This window comes from Sinohyriopsis cumingii, chromosome 12 (genome assembly GCF_028554795.1).
Source record: "Sinohyriopsis cumingii isolate HCF-2022 chromosome 12, ASM2855479v2, whole genome shotgun sequence".
Classification (NCBI taxonomy): domain Eukaryota; kingdom Metazoa; phylum Mollusca; class Bivalvia; order Unionida; family Unionidae; genus Sinohyriopsis; species Sinohyriopsis cumingii.
Window position 1 is genome coordinate 78,920,044 of NC_142972.1, and position 15,943 is coordinate 78,935,986.

Genomic DNA, 15,943 nt, shown 5'->3' on the forward strand with positions numbered 1-15,943 from the left:
TAAATTATTACTGTTTTGCCACTCTATTAATAGTATGCATAAATTATAATAAATTATTACTGTTTTTCCATTCTGCTAATAGTATGTTTAAATGATTACTGTTTGCAACTCTACTATTAGCATGTATAAATTATTACTGTTTTACCATTCTACTAATAGTATGTTTAAATTATTACTGTTTGCCACTTTACTAATAGCATGTTTAAATTAAATTATTTGCCACTCTATTTATAGTATGCATAAATTATTATTGTTTTTCCACTCTACTAATAGTATGCATAAATTACTACTGTTTTGCCACTCTAGTAATAATATGCATAAATTATAATAAATTATTACTGTTTTTCCACTTTATTAATAGTATGTTCAAATTATTACTGTTTGTCACTCTACTAATAGTATGTATTATTACTGTTTGCCACTCTATTAATAGTATGCATAAATTATTACTGTTTTTCCACTCTACTAGTAGTATGTTTAAATTATTACTGTTTTTCCACTCTACTAATAGTATGTATAAATCATAATAATTATTACTGATTTTCCACTCTACTAATAGTATGCTGAAGTTATAATAAATTATTACTGTTTAACACTCTACTAATAGTATGTATAAATTATTACTCTTTGCCAGTCTATTAATAGCATACATAAATTATTACTGTTTTTCCACTCTACTAGCAGTATGTATATATTATTACTGTTTTTCCAATCTACTAATAGTATGTATAAATTATTACACATTATTACTGTTTTTCCTTTCTACTAATAGTTTGTATAAATTATTAGTTTTTCCACTCTACTAATAGTATGTTTAAATTATTAATGTTTGCCACTCTACTAACAGTATGTTTAAATTATTACTGTTTTCTCACTCTATTAATAGCATATATAAATTATTATAAATTATTAATGTTTGCCACTCTACTAATAGTATGTTTAAATTATTACTGTTTGCCACTCTATTAATAGCATGCATAAATTATTAGTTTTGCCACTCTACTAATAGTATGTATAAATTATTAGTTTTTCCACTCTACTAATAGTATGTTTAAATTATTAATGTTTGCCAATCTACTAATAGTATGTATAAATTGTTAATGTTTTCCACTCTACTAATAGTATGTTTAAATTATTAGTTTGCCACTCTACTAATAGTATGCATAAATTATTACTGTTTTTCCAATCTACTAATAGCATGTATAAATTATTATAAATTATTTTAGTTTTGCCACTCTATTAATAGTATGCATAAATTATTATAAATTATTACTGTTTTGCCACTCAACTAACAGTATGTATAATTTAATACTGTTTTGCCACTATACTAATAGTATGTATAAATTATTATAAATTATTACTGTTTTGCCACTCTATTAATAGTATGCATAAATTATTGCTGTTTTTCCATTCTACTAATAGTATGTTTAAATTATTACTGTTTTGCCACTCTATTAATGCATTGATTTCTCAAATACTAATAAGTTTTGTCACTCTAGTAATGATGTGGTATCAAATACAATATTGTCCCACTCTACTAGTTATTTTATGTCTCAAATATTACTGTTTTACCACTCTACCAATGAGTCTATGTCTCAATTATTATTGTTTTGCCACTATAGTAGCAATTCTATGTCTCAAATACTACCGTTGTTGCCAATCTACTAATGAGTGTCTCAAATACAACTACTGTTTACCCACTCTAGTAATGATTGTATCAAACACTACCATGATTTTATGTTTCACATAATTCCATGTTGTGCCAGTCTACTAATGAGTCAGTCTTAAATACTACTACATGTACTGTTTTGCCACTCTACTAATGACTTTGTATGAAATATCATGTTTTGCCACTCTACTAATGATTCTGTTTCTGAAATATGATTTTTCTGCCACTATAAAAAAGCACAAATACTACTACTGTTTTGCCACTCAACTGCCTCATTCACCTGATGCATGTAAAAATCTGCTAAAATCAAACAAAAGTATCTGGTTATGTCAATAATTATTTAGAGATTATTTTAGGTTAACAAATTTAATATCTAAACCTGGCAAAGGACTTCAAAACTGTATAAATATATAGCTAGTCCTCAATCCACAATTTCTTATTGACCAGTCTGGTGTTGGAACTTGGTTTAGGTGTCAGGGGGACAATGTGCGTACCATGGTCTCCCCTATAACGTTAAAGGTATGAAGATTTAATACATTTAGAAAAATATTTTAATTTTGGGGTCAAAATCTAACACACATGGCTGCTAAACCAAAATTAGGGCCAACCAGCAAATTTCTTCCCACTCGCCCCCTAAAAAATTAAAATTAATATGACAATTTGAATGACATAATCCATACATAAGTCAATTTGTAATATAAGAGGATGCTCAGATTTTCTGGTCCAAAAGTATAGACTTATAGGCCAGCAAATACGGAATTCTTCTTTAAATATACTTCCAGACTATTTCTGTCTTTGACAGGTTACAAACTGGCCAGTATGTCTTCTTGAATTTACAACATCTTGGAAATTGTCCAATCAATCATATCCCTGAGTGTCAAACTACACAATCTGTCTGGACATCCAATACATTTTGCAAGTTAGAGTAAAAACCACATTGGAAGGAAGCTAATTAGGCTAGACTGTATCCTGTATATTTGTGTGAAATGCATCTATTTGTCTGACCAATAATTCTATTCTTTTCATCCCCATTAAAGAAAAGGTGTGGATTAGGTGATCCTGTCCATGCTTGTGTTCATAATGCCACACAATCCATCAGACAGTGTTTAAGACAGAAATTACAAACTTAGGAACAAGACTGCAGGTGATCTGGACATGTTAACAGCAGTTTAAGTACATGTATTCGGATCCATATCCATTGGGAGGAAGCTTCAGGAATAAGGACACTTTTGCATACATGTAACTTGATATACAATGTATATTGATTTCAATAGTGGTGTAAGAATGTATGCATCTAATAGCATTTTATGGCACCCCAGTACATAAGTGACTATATAGTGCCAACCAAAGGCAAAGATCAAAACATGTCAAAAACAACAACAAAAAATAACTGCACTAAACATAGGAAGAAAGACCCTTCCAAATAAATGTAAACATTAAATGCAAGATAAAATATAACAGTAAAGATGTCAAATTTTGTAAAAGGAACATAAAAAAGATAATGGTAACACATGTAAATTCCTTAAAACATATTGACAGAGTTTACCCCAATGCTAGACATCGCTGTCACGGAACTGTGTATGAGTTATATCAATATGTATATGTTGTCAAAAATGTACCTGGGTTTCGTTGCCGCATACAGCGTCACCCGAGGGTGGTATATTTTTTCAGCTCTAGTTATTTCGAAATCCAGAGCGAAACTCTGACCCCTGCACGTGCAAATTGCCTGCAGCAGGAAACCTAAGTACCTAGCTGCGCATATCTGTCACAGCTAGTGTACATATAGAGCAAATTCTCTTTAACTAAATTACATTACACAGAGTCTTATCAGAAAGCTTACCCCTTTACAGAAGCAAATCTCCAGCTGTAGAGGTAATGAAATTTTCTTTATTACTATTCGTTTATATGACAGAATTGTTTTCATATTTTAGATGTTTTAGAACCTTAATTAATGTTTCAAAAAGACTTAATCTGCAAACATATTCACTGAATGCAGTAGCTAACGAGCAGGAAACATATATTTATTCTAAATTCTACAGAGACTCAATACCTAGGTTATACAATGCCATATCAGAAATACTATAGTCTGGTTCAAGTTAGCTATTTGTTGTAACTGAACAAATTAATATTTAATTATATGCTGCATGCATTAAACGATTAATGTAATGGGTAACGAATTCATGTGCGCGCATGGGATACATATATCAATGAAGAAGTACTTATCTGTGTCGTATGTACTACATGGTTTAGTTGTTATAATTTTAGCTGCCTTATGCCATGCCTTGTATATGGTTTGATGTGGAGTCACCAGCTGTAGAGCTGCCTTATACATGCCTGCCATGCCTTATACATCGTTTGATGTGGAGTCACAGAACTCTGTGGGGTTTTGTGTGATGTATAAGCTGTGTTATGGTGACGTTGGATCGGAAGAGTTGACTGGTTTTCTCGATGCAAGGGACCAGGGCTTCGCGACCATCGGGTCTGTGATGTGAGGGTTCTCGAGGGATCCTTCAACAGACTGAGAGAAGCAGACCATGCGTGGGTGCTTCTCTGGCCATTGACTAGAGCGCGTGGAACCAGAGTTACATCTTGGACATCAAATGGGCGCCGCGATAGTTATATATAGTATTCCATGTTATTTCCACTATTGCATTTCATAATTTCATTAATTCCTATTGCTATATCATTATGTGGATGATCGATAGGTTCATAATTTCATTCATTCCTATTGCTATATCGTTATGTGAACGATTGATAGGTTCATAATTTCATTAATTCCTATTGCGATATCGTTATGTAAATGATTGATAGGTTCACAATTTCATTCATTCCTATTTCAATATCGGTTTACGATCGATAGGTTCACAATTTCATTCATTCCTATTTCAATATCGGTTTACGATAGGTTCAAATTTACATTCTTTTCAATATCGTTATATGAACGATACATTCAAATTTACCTGCTTTTCAATATCGTTTTATGAACGATACATTCAAATTTACATTCTTTTTTCTAAATCGTTATTTGAATGGTACATTCAAATTTACCTGCATTTCAATATCGTTGTATGAATGATACATACAAGACTTTCTTTATATTGGGGTGTAGATCACTTTTATTTTTTTGATCGGCGATAGGAATTCGCATTTGTTTTGAAATTCCATTTGTTAAATTCATGTTTTGAGTTATTTCTCATTGAGTTAATTGTTGTTGATAGTTCCATGTTAGGAACTTTATAATTATCCTTATCTTTTTGTTTATAATGGTGTCAGATTTGTTACTATTTAAATTGCATTTATAAATAAACATCTTGTAAACGCAGTTGCTTTTGGTGTCTTCCCTAATCCAGTCCCAACCCAGCTTCATCCTGTGACAATCACTATAAACTTCCAAACTGCAGACATCATAGTGATACGACTCAAATTTCACTTCCCCCATAGGTGCCTCATGATCCCATGAGATGACATTGGTCACGTGGCTGATCAGAACAAAGGTTGCATGGAAGTATCAGTTGGGAGCAAGATCGTAAAATAAGAAAACATCAAATATAACTGCATAACTTATGATTTCTGCATCAAAGTGTTGCAGTTTTCGATTCTTGGCATTTGGGAGCAGTACTTTCTGCAAACTGGGTTGCACCTTTGCAGAGGTAAAGTGTTGCAGGTCATTTCACAAATTTTGTGACTTTTCACTGCAACAATGGAATTGGCAAACCACTTATGGAAGATCCTAGAGGGGTCAGGCTTAAAGAGTGAATGCTCAAATATTGTCGGAAACACAAGGAAAGCATCACAGATGATGTAAGTACATTTTCCACTATGGTTTTGATGGAGAAACAAGCGTATTTGCCATCAGCAACTGCCTACACAGATGCGAGGCCTAGCGAGGCATATGTTGTCTGCACAGGTGACATTAAGTTGGCTGTTACAAAAACAACAAGACTTGACACATCATGGTCTGGCTCTACTGGCACCGCAAGTCATGTGATTTCCACCCAAAGCAACAATATAGCTAACCTGGATAAAGAATTAGCCATACAATGAAAGTTGCAGGCACAAAATGCAGATGTTGTGTCCAAAATGCATGCGTGCTTGACAAAAATAGAAGAGATCATGGCCAGTGTTGCTAAACAAGCAGTGTTGATTGCAATAGACCAAAGTTTGCAAAATTCTGAAACACAGTTATTCATCAGCACACAATCTCCACATAAAAAAAGTTGCAAAAGACACAATATCAAACTGGCTAAAGACTTATGAGGAAGTCTGATATTGATACCACAGTTTTTAAGGCTTATAGCACAAGGGCTCATCTGTTTCTGTGGCCTGTGCTAAAGGCATACAATTGGGTACAATCTTGAAAGCAGCTGCTTGGGCTAGTGCCTGTATTTTCAGGAAATTCTCTAACAAGCCCATTACAGACCAGACTGAATTCAGTACAAAGGGCTTGTCAGCATTCAGAATTTAATAATGGTCATGTATTGTACAATGTAACTTTGGTTGTTCTGGTTTACTACCAACACATAAAAGTTTTCTTCTTTTTTAGTTGCTAATCTATTCCATAAATGGAAGGCTCTCTCTGAAATCTCATGGGATCACGAAGCACTTATTGAGGAAGTGAAATTGATAAATTAAACTAGACTACCCAAGTCAAAGTTTCATTGTAATTTCATAAACTACATAAGTGCCTTAATGATCACATGCCCACACTTCAATTTCCCACCCAATAAAACAGTGATGCTTCCATTTCTTTTTGCTTTTTGTTGTTGTTGTTGTTCTTGGGTTTAACGCCATTTTTCAGCACAAGATATGCTATACATGGTGGCCAGTATAACTGGTGGAGGAAGAACCCTGGAAAACCCAGGAAAGAACCACCAACCCACGAGAAGCTACTGGCAGGCTTTCCCACGTATCCATGCTAGCCGAGTCTTGGACTCAAACCCACGCAGACAGAGGTGAGATTGCAGTGATCCGAAACGGTGAGCGCTTTAGACCACTCGGCCACTCGGGGCACCATTTCTTTTTGCTCTCAAGACTGATTAGCCATGTAACCAATGTTATTTCATGTGATCACTAAGGCATTATTGGGTTCATGAAATTACAATCAAACTTCAACTTGGTAAGTCTAGTTTAATTTGTCAACTGTTAAAGCTACATCAAAAGTATCCAACAAAATATATGATAAAATGAACAATTAGAACAACCGTTAACACCCAGTTTTCCCCAAAAATAATTAAATTCACAAAATTAAATATTTAATAGTAGTAGGTCAAATATTAGCAACATTGAAGTGCTTGTAATGAACTGTTAAAGTGAATCTAAGGACTTGTCAAGATTTTGCACTGTTTCTAATTTTCAAAGGTTTTTCAAGACCAGACAACAAATTCAAGGGCTTTTCAAGACCTGTGTAAATCTCTGAGAAGACACTAAATATATATGTTCTACCATGTTGCCTTGGAAGCCAAATGACTGCTAAGGAAGCCATCAAAACAATTTAAGAAGAACATACCCAATGGAATATTTAAAAAAAAGTTACTCCTAATTAGTCCAGTGGTTTTGGATAATATCTGAAAGAACAGATGACAAACAGAAAGCCATATTGCAAGTTCATGCCATAGCAAAGTCTTCAGTGTGATGAGACATGTGATAATGAATGATGTTGCACACATACTTACATACCCACACTGACGCATATACACACTGCTTCAGTGTAATTCATTTTTTTCTCCACTTACCTAATAAGAAAGTTTTCCAAAGTTCATTCTGAATGAGACCATCTTGAAATGTTTACCACATACCTGGCTATTCCTGTCATTAATGAGCTCAATTGACCAGCGGCCTTCGTGTTTAATCCAAACAAAGATTATCCCCTGAGAGTCACAGGTAGCAAGCTTCTGGTAGGGTTCATTCCATCTCACTAGCACAACCTGAAGCAACAATAATGAATGAACTAATAATTACTCTGAAATAGCAATAGATCACTATCACTTTGAATAATACACTGTGCTGATAAATACTCTGAAAGAGCAATGGATCACTACCACTTTGAATTAATACACTGTGCTGATAAACACTCTGAAACAGCAATAGATCACTATCACTTTGAATAATACACTGTACTGATAAATACTCTGAAATAGCAATAGATCACTATCACTCTGAATAATACACTGTGCTGATAAATACTCTGAAACAGTAATAGATCATTATCAATGTGAATAATTTATTATATGCTCATTTTTTCCTCCATTAACATTACATTGTCAGAATCATGCAATATTTTACAATACTGAACTCACATGTAACTTCATATTGCATCAGGAACTACTTTGTAAACAAATCATGTACACTCTCATAGTACACACTTTACATTTTGGTTGATTACATTTGTTTCTGAATGAACTAAAGCAGATGTTTCATGGTCTGCCACATACTAGATGCTTTGCCACTTTCCGTGTTAACTTTTTTAATACAATGTTTTAGATTCAGGTTAGCAAGAGACAACAGACAAAGGTCCTTACAAACAACATGCAAGTGACAAGACATAAACTGTCTTCTTTAGCTGGTAATAAGAATGGCAAAAAATATACTTATAGTTTTACATACTGAATTTCTTCAAAATGAACTTTCTTAGTTCTGAAAATCTGAATTAAATAAGCTGTGTCATGGGTTCTCAAGCTTGATAACACATTTCAAAATTGTACTATATTTCAACTATATTCCAAATGCAGTTACATCCTCTTTACTGCACTCAAAATGAAAACAAAACATTATATTCCACAGTGTCTTTTTGATAATTGCAATTGAAAGACTTCATATTTTTTCCACATTATGATGTTCAATGACAGAACAGAAACACACATGCAGATGTCAACACGCTTCTCCCTTGCTACTTCAATCTGATGTATTTCACATAGAATTGGCACATAAATCCAATCCATAATCACAACATTTAGCAGAATCGACAAAAATACCAAAATCTATTCATTCCAGATCAAATGGAATAGTTGTTGTAATGAACATTCATTCAAAGTATGACACCAAATTTCAATTTTAAGTAGACCAAAACACCATTTTCTTTCTAAATTTATATCTAGCGTGCACATTAATAATGTTGTTGTTGTGTAATGATAAATCAATTCCAATTTTAAGCAGACCAAAATGCCATTTTCTTTTGAAAGTTATATCTAGTGCATGACTAATTTCAAATTTATCTGGGCATAGTTTTCTGTGCATTAATAATGTTGTTGTTGTGTAATGATGAATCTGCACTTGCATAAAGACCTAATAATGTTTCCTACCTGAAATATTCTCAGCATGTTTTTTATTTTTAATGTTTTTTTTCTAATTTCATGGTGTTTGTTTTTGTAATAATATTATTATATGTTTTTTATCTTATAGGTGTTGTCTAATGTTGTAAAGCGCTTAGAGCTTCTAAAGATTAGGCGCAATACAGAGTCCTCATTATTATTATTATTATTATTATTATTATATATTTTGGAATATGGCATATGTTCAGTTACTTTGTTTCTTGTAGGGTAATTTAGCTTATATAATTAAGCCTTAGGTAGAATAAGGAAATGAGCATATAATAAAAAGGTTAGTGCATTTGTATGGGAAAATATGAACTCGTTTTGTCGGATGGACATACAGCACTCCCAAGGTCGAGCAGTATTTACATCTGAAAAACTCGTTCATATCTTCCCATACAAATGCAGTAAACCTATAAATACTGTTCTGATAAATACTCTGAAACAGCAATAGGTCACTATCACTTTGATAAATATACTGTACTAATTAATACTCTGCAACAGCAATAGATCACTATCAATATGAATAATATACTGTACTGATAAATTTCTGAAATAGCAATAGATCAGTGTCAATCTGAATAATATACTGTACTAATAAATCTCTGAAATAGCAATAGATCACTATCACCTTGAATAATATACTGTACTGATAAATTTCTAAAACAGCAATAGATCACTATCAATATGAACAATATACTGTACTGATAAATCTCTGAAATAGCAATAGATTACTATCAATATGAATAGTATACTGTACTATAAATACACTCAAACAGCATTATATCATTATCAATATGAATAATATACTGTACTAATAAATCTCTGAAATAGCAATAGATCACTATCGCCTTGAATAATATACTGTACTAATAAATCTCTGAAATAGCAATAGATCACTATCGCCTTGAATAATATACTGTACTGATAAATTTCTAAAACAGCAATAGATCACTATCAATATGAACAATATACTGTACTGATAAATCTCTGAAATAGCAATAGATTACTATCAATATGAATAGTATACTGTACTATAAATACACTCAAACAGCTTTATATCATTATCAATATGAATAATATACTGTACTAATAAATCTCTGAAATAGCAATAGATCACTATCGCCTTGAATAATATACTGTACTAATAAATCTCTGAAATAGCAATAGATCACTATCGCCTTGAATAATATACTGTACTGATAAATTTCTAAAACAGCAATAGATCACTATCAAAATGAATAATATACTGTACTGATAAATCTCTGAAATAGCAATAGATTACTATCAATATGAATAGTATACTGTACTGATAAATCTCTGAAATAGCAATAGATTACTATCAATATGAATAGTATACTGTACTATAAATACACTCAAACAGCATTATATCATTATCAATATGAATAATATACTGTACTAATAAATCTCTGAAATAGCAATAGATTACTATCAATATGAATAGTATACTGTACTGATAAATACACTCAAACAGCATTGTATCATTATCAGTATGAATAAATATACTGTACTGATAAATACTCTGAAACAGCAATAGATCACTATCAATATAAATAATATAATGTACAAATAAATACACTTAAACAGCAATAGATCTCTATCAATTTGAATAGTATACTGTATTGATGACTCTCTGAAACAGCAATAGATCAATCTCAATCTGAATAAAATACCGCATATACTTGCTGACAAGCTGAGTCAAATTGCAACCAAATGAGATCCTAATCAAAAGTAGCATAATGTTCCCACAGGTCAGGGTCTATTTTGTTTGTTCTACTGATTACTGCTCACATACTGTACAGACCCAGATCTCCTGGTGCATTATGTAATGGCAAATCTGGGTCTTTGCAGTGTGCAGTTGGTCTCATCTTATAAGCGAGTACATGTATATATGGTACTGTACTAAAAAATACTCTTAAAAATAGCAATAGATTGCTATCAATTTGAATAATATACTATACTGATAATATACCAGCTATACCCACTTATAAGTCCACTCCAATTGCAAACAATAGAGTAGCATAATGCTCCTGCAGACCAGGGTCAATGTTGTTTGTTCTACTAAATTAATCCTAACTTTACAGACCGAGATCTGCCTGCGCAACTCAGTTTTCTTTTTTACTGTTCAATTAGTATAAATACTTATGCCACCATCAGCTGATCTGATGTCATTACCAATGACTACAAGATCTTACAAGGGTAGGATTTTCATGCTTTGTAACTTTTTCATATTCCACCCCCGTTATTCAGTTTGAAATAAAAGATGTCATTAATGTGATAATTTAAAGTAGGACTGTTTAACTGATTATAACAATACAAGAAACACTTCCACAAATCAGATATCAAAACACAGTTGGCACTTAATGTGATAATTTAAAGTAGGACTGTTTAACTGATTATAACAATACAAGAAACACTTCCACAAATTGGATATCGAAACACAGTTGGCACTTAATGTGATAATTTAAAGTAGGACTGTTTAACTGATTATAATAATTCAAGAAACGCTTCCACAAATTGCATATCGAAACACAGTTGGCACTTAATGTGATAATTTAAAGTAGGACTGTTTAACTGATTATAACAATACAAGAAACACTTCCACAAATCAGATATCAAAACACAGTTGGCACTTAATGTGGTTCTCATAAACACACAGACAAAGCTGTGTGGGTAGATTCTTATTTTTCATGTCTGAATACAAAAAGGCATATTGCATTTGTGATCAGTGGCGTTGCTAGGGGGGTGCGGACACCATGAGCTACTGCACTGGGTGACACCAACCCGAGTGACGCCACTGTTTGTGATGATTACACTGAAACTAAAATAAAAGACAAAACTTAAACATAAATTTCACCTGACAAAACTTATCTAATTGGTCTGTATTTCTTAAATTGCTGATACCTGTAGGCATTACTGATATTTTCATGGACTGAAATATCCTTGTAATTATTTACAGTGCACTGAGAAAAAAATTTCTAAAGAAAATTTAGCAAAATGATGTGATTTATTAAAATCTGTCAATTTCATGATGCTGGTTCAAATTTCCAGGCATAATAATACTGTTTTGGACAATAAAATGAGCAATATGTGAAAGTTTAATTTGCCAATTTTGATTTTGATTTTTCTCAAGTTCAACAAATTGGGACAAATGTTTTAGGTATTTTCAAGAAGAAAAAATGGGATCCACTCCTGACCCAACGCTGGTTCACGAGTTATCGAGGAAGAGGTGCATTTTGAAAATATTATTTTGACAACTGCTAGAACATTAACTTGTGAACCTAATGGGGGCCGGGGGGGGGGGAGGGGAGCAAAAATCTGCTAAATAACCATGCAGCCTAAAAGCTAAAAATTTAACATCCTTTTATCTAAATATCCAGGCCTGAGAATTTCCAGAAACCATTGTTTCAATATTTGTATCAGCTTTCAATAGTAAAAACAAAATTCAGGATACCAAGTACATAATTTTAAAGCCAAGGAAAAAGAAAACATTCAAAACTGGAACATAATCCAAGGAATGTTTTTTCTTCCCATGTTAAAAAAACAGGTGATTGAATAATCGACTGTAATACAATGAAACAGCTTTGATTATATGTATTACTGCAAAGATTAACTTGGACTGCTGTGGCGGACAAAGTGGTCAAAGCATCTGCCTCAGATACAGGAAGTCACAGGTTCAAACCCCAACCAAGTCAAACCAAAAGCATGAAAATGGTACCTGCAGCTGCCTTGCATTAAGAGCTTAGTGTTAGGAATGGCTGGCCTTGTGTCTGAATAACTGGGTGTGACAAGATGCTACATGTCTGTGGCATGATGCCTCAGTGCTATACATCTCTATATTGTAGCAATATGAGTGAATTTTTATAAAAACTACATCAAAAATACAAATCACATATACACATGCATAGATTAACTTAAGGTATTTACAGTAGGCAGAATTAAACAACTTACATGATCCAAAACTTAGATAATTCAACATTAGCTGTGAAGTGGACTAAATTACGTGATAAAAAGTGTTTCAACATGTGGGTTATTATCTTGGTTTTCCTTTTCCAGTAAGCAAAACCAAGCTGACATTTACCAGTATCTGTGCTCAACGTTTCTGACACACAAGTTTCACAAGTACTTGCCATCACAGTTTTCGTTGGTATAGATTTTCACACAATAACTTCATATTTGACATAGCTGGCTGGTCTTCATTCCTTCAGCATCATTATAAATAATTGCATTCCACAATCAAATTTCTGAATCAGTCTAAGTAATTAGGCACATTTTTAGGGCAATCATAGCCATCATTGGAGTTAAATTGTCATTACAGATTTTTAACTTTTAACGAAAAGTATTAAATATTCATATTTTCTGATACAAGTTAATCTGAACAGACGATTTCGGTGATAAATTATGTTGTCAAAGACAACCAACACTTTATCAACAACCTCTATCTCACAGCTCCGATCACCATGCATTACTGATTGTAATATATGTCATGGTCATAGATCAATTTCTAACATAAATTTCTAACAATGATAAGACTAGATGGGCTTTAATCACTTGATTTTGTTAGTAAACGTATCATGACAAATGCTATGGTACCACAGTAAATGAAATTGCCTGTAGTAAATGTATTGTGTGTGTGTGTGTGTGTGTGCATGTGCGATTTAAAGTTTTATTGTAGCTTTAACAATTTTCCAGTTATATTGCTATGATGTCTGCAGTGTAGCAGTTTACAGTGATGTCTAGCACTTGGGCATCATGCCAAAGACATGTATCATCAAGTTCCACCCTGTCACATTATCCTGATACCAGGCCGACCAGTCCTAACACTAACCTCTTAATGCTAAAAACCAAGCGAGGCAGCTGTGAGTGCCATTTTTTTTTAGTTCCATTTTTTTAAGACTTTCAAGTATGACTCATCTGGGGTTTGAACCTGTGACCTCCACATTTGAGGCAGACACTAACCATTTAGGCCACTGAATAAAATAGTAACCATACAATTTAGAGCTGAGCAATATACGTACATGATGAATCGAATGACATACAGTTTTAAAAACAAAACAAAGTTCTTTATCAATAAATTAAAACAATCAAACATTATCATGAAATTTGCTTATTGGAAAGCAAACATACCATGCAACCTAGGAAGAAGATGACCAGTTACGTTACTACTGTATGGGTTGATTTGTTTGTTCAAGCTGATCAGTTGAATAAATGAATCAACCCATATTATTCAGTTGAACAGGGGCCCCAAGTGGCCGAGTGGTCTAAAGCGCTCTCCGTTACGGATCACTGCCATCTCACCTCTGTCTGCGGCGGTTCAAGTCTAGGATTCAGCCAATGTGGGTATGTGAGAAAGCTTGCCAGTAGCTTCTCGTGGGTAGGTGGTTCTTTCCGGGGTTTTCCCGGGTTCTTCCTCCACCATTAATACTGGCCGCCATGTATAGCCTATCGTGTGCTGAAAAATGACGTTAAGCCCCAAAACAACAACAACAAACAACAACAATCAGTTGAACAAACAAATCAAGCCGTACTCATCCCTCTGACGAGTTATAATAGTAACAAAACTGGTCAGGGATAAGTCGAACAAACGAATCAACTCGTATTATTCCCTCTGATGAGTTATATTAGCAACAAAACCAGTCAGTGACAGGGGGTGACTAGGACATACCAGCAGACTGGAGGGTTCGCTTCCACATCCAAACAGTCATCATCTTATAAGTTTAAATTCAACTGGAAGTGAAGGTGACACTCTGCGGAAATCCGATCTACAATTCCCAAAAGCAATGAGAGCCCAGTGAGTCTATACGAGAGTGCATCAGTACTCTTGTCCACCTCTTCTAGACGTACAGCTGTCAGTAGAAATGAGACTTAGAACAAAATGAGAAAACTGGAACAACCAGTTACAGAACACAAAGAAGCGAAGTGTTTGCCACTACCATCCCAATCAATTCCGCTTGATAAAGATGAGAGAAAACTTCTTTCCAAATATGTGAAATTAAACAAGATGTGTAACTACCTCCACAAGTGTGGCCTCAAAGGGAAAATTGCTCGAGGATTAGAAATCAATCTATGCCCGAGATTCACTATTACTCTCCTGATTTTGTCAGTACTTGAAACACCATCCTTGAGAAACTAACTAGGCTGACATTCACCCACACACTTAACAGAATTTCATCTATTTACTCACCTGCACAAAATGTGGAAAACAATATGTCGGTGAGACTAAAGGGGAATTCATAATGAGAATAAAAGAGCACTTGAGGGATATCTGTAATCATAAAGATTTCCCAGTGCCTAAGAATTTTAATTTATCTGACCACACCATAGATTGTGTTACATATCAGATAATATAAATTATTAAATCTGATACTGAGCTCTCCAGTAGCACTAAATTTAGGAATGATATAGAACTTAATTGGAAATACCAATTACATACTCCAGTAGGGATTAATATCCTGGTCTAATTGGGAGTACAGGCATACTTAACTTAATACAATGCAGCCTAGTTTACCAACAGCTGTACATTACTTTCAATAAGCACTAAACAGGAAAGGAGCCGGGATAAAATATAAAAAAACCATGATGGTTTTCATCTGAAATTGATTCATCAATAAAGACAGAAAAAAGTAGTCCATTTTTAATGTCCAAATACTGCACTGAAGTCAGTGATGGTCAGGAAATTACGGTGTAAAAATATATGTCAGTGGATCTGATAATCAGGGGCTATAACTCTACTAAATAAAAATATAGAATACCACCAAGGTTTCATCATAATCTAGCTGCATACCAATTTTTCTTGGAAACCCAAAATCATTTACAGGAGTTAATGTGCAAAAATGGAAGTGTGACAGATGGACAGAAGGATGAAAATATGGCCAGAAAGGAACTAATTTAATTGTCATCTTTTTCTACAAAATAATCAGGTTACAGTAGCATTGCCTACATATTG

The 15,943-nt window shown here is 33.5% G+C and overlaps 1 protein-coding gene across 1 annotated transcript in view; it reads right to left on the bottom strand.

The window, feature by feature from the left end:
• The window catches only part of LOC149786798 (tubby-related protein 4-like), a 341,424-nt gene that overhangs the window by 228,638 nt on the left and 96,843 nt on the right, over nucleotides 1-15,943 (bottom strand). The window contains exon 4 of the mRNA XM_089977301.1: nucleotides 7,465-7,593. Within this exon, the coding sequence (XP_089833427.1) occupies nucleotides 7,465-7,593 (129 nt within the window). The remainder of the gene's footprint in view (nucleotides 1-7,464; nucleotides 7,594-15,943) is intronic.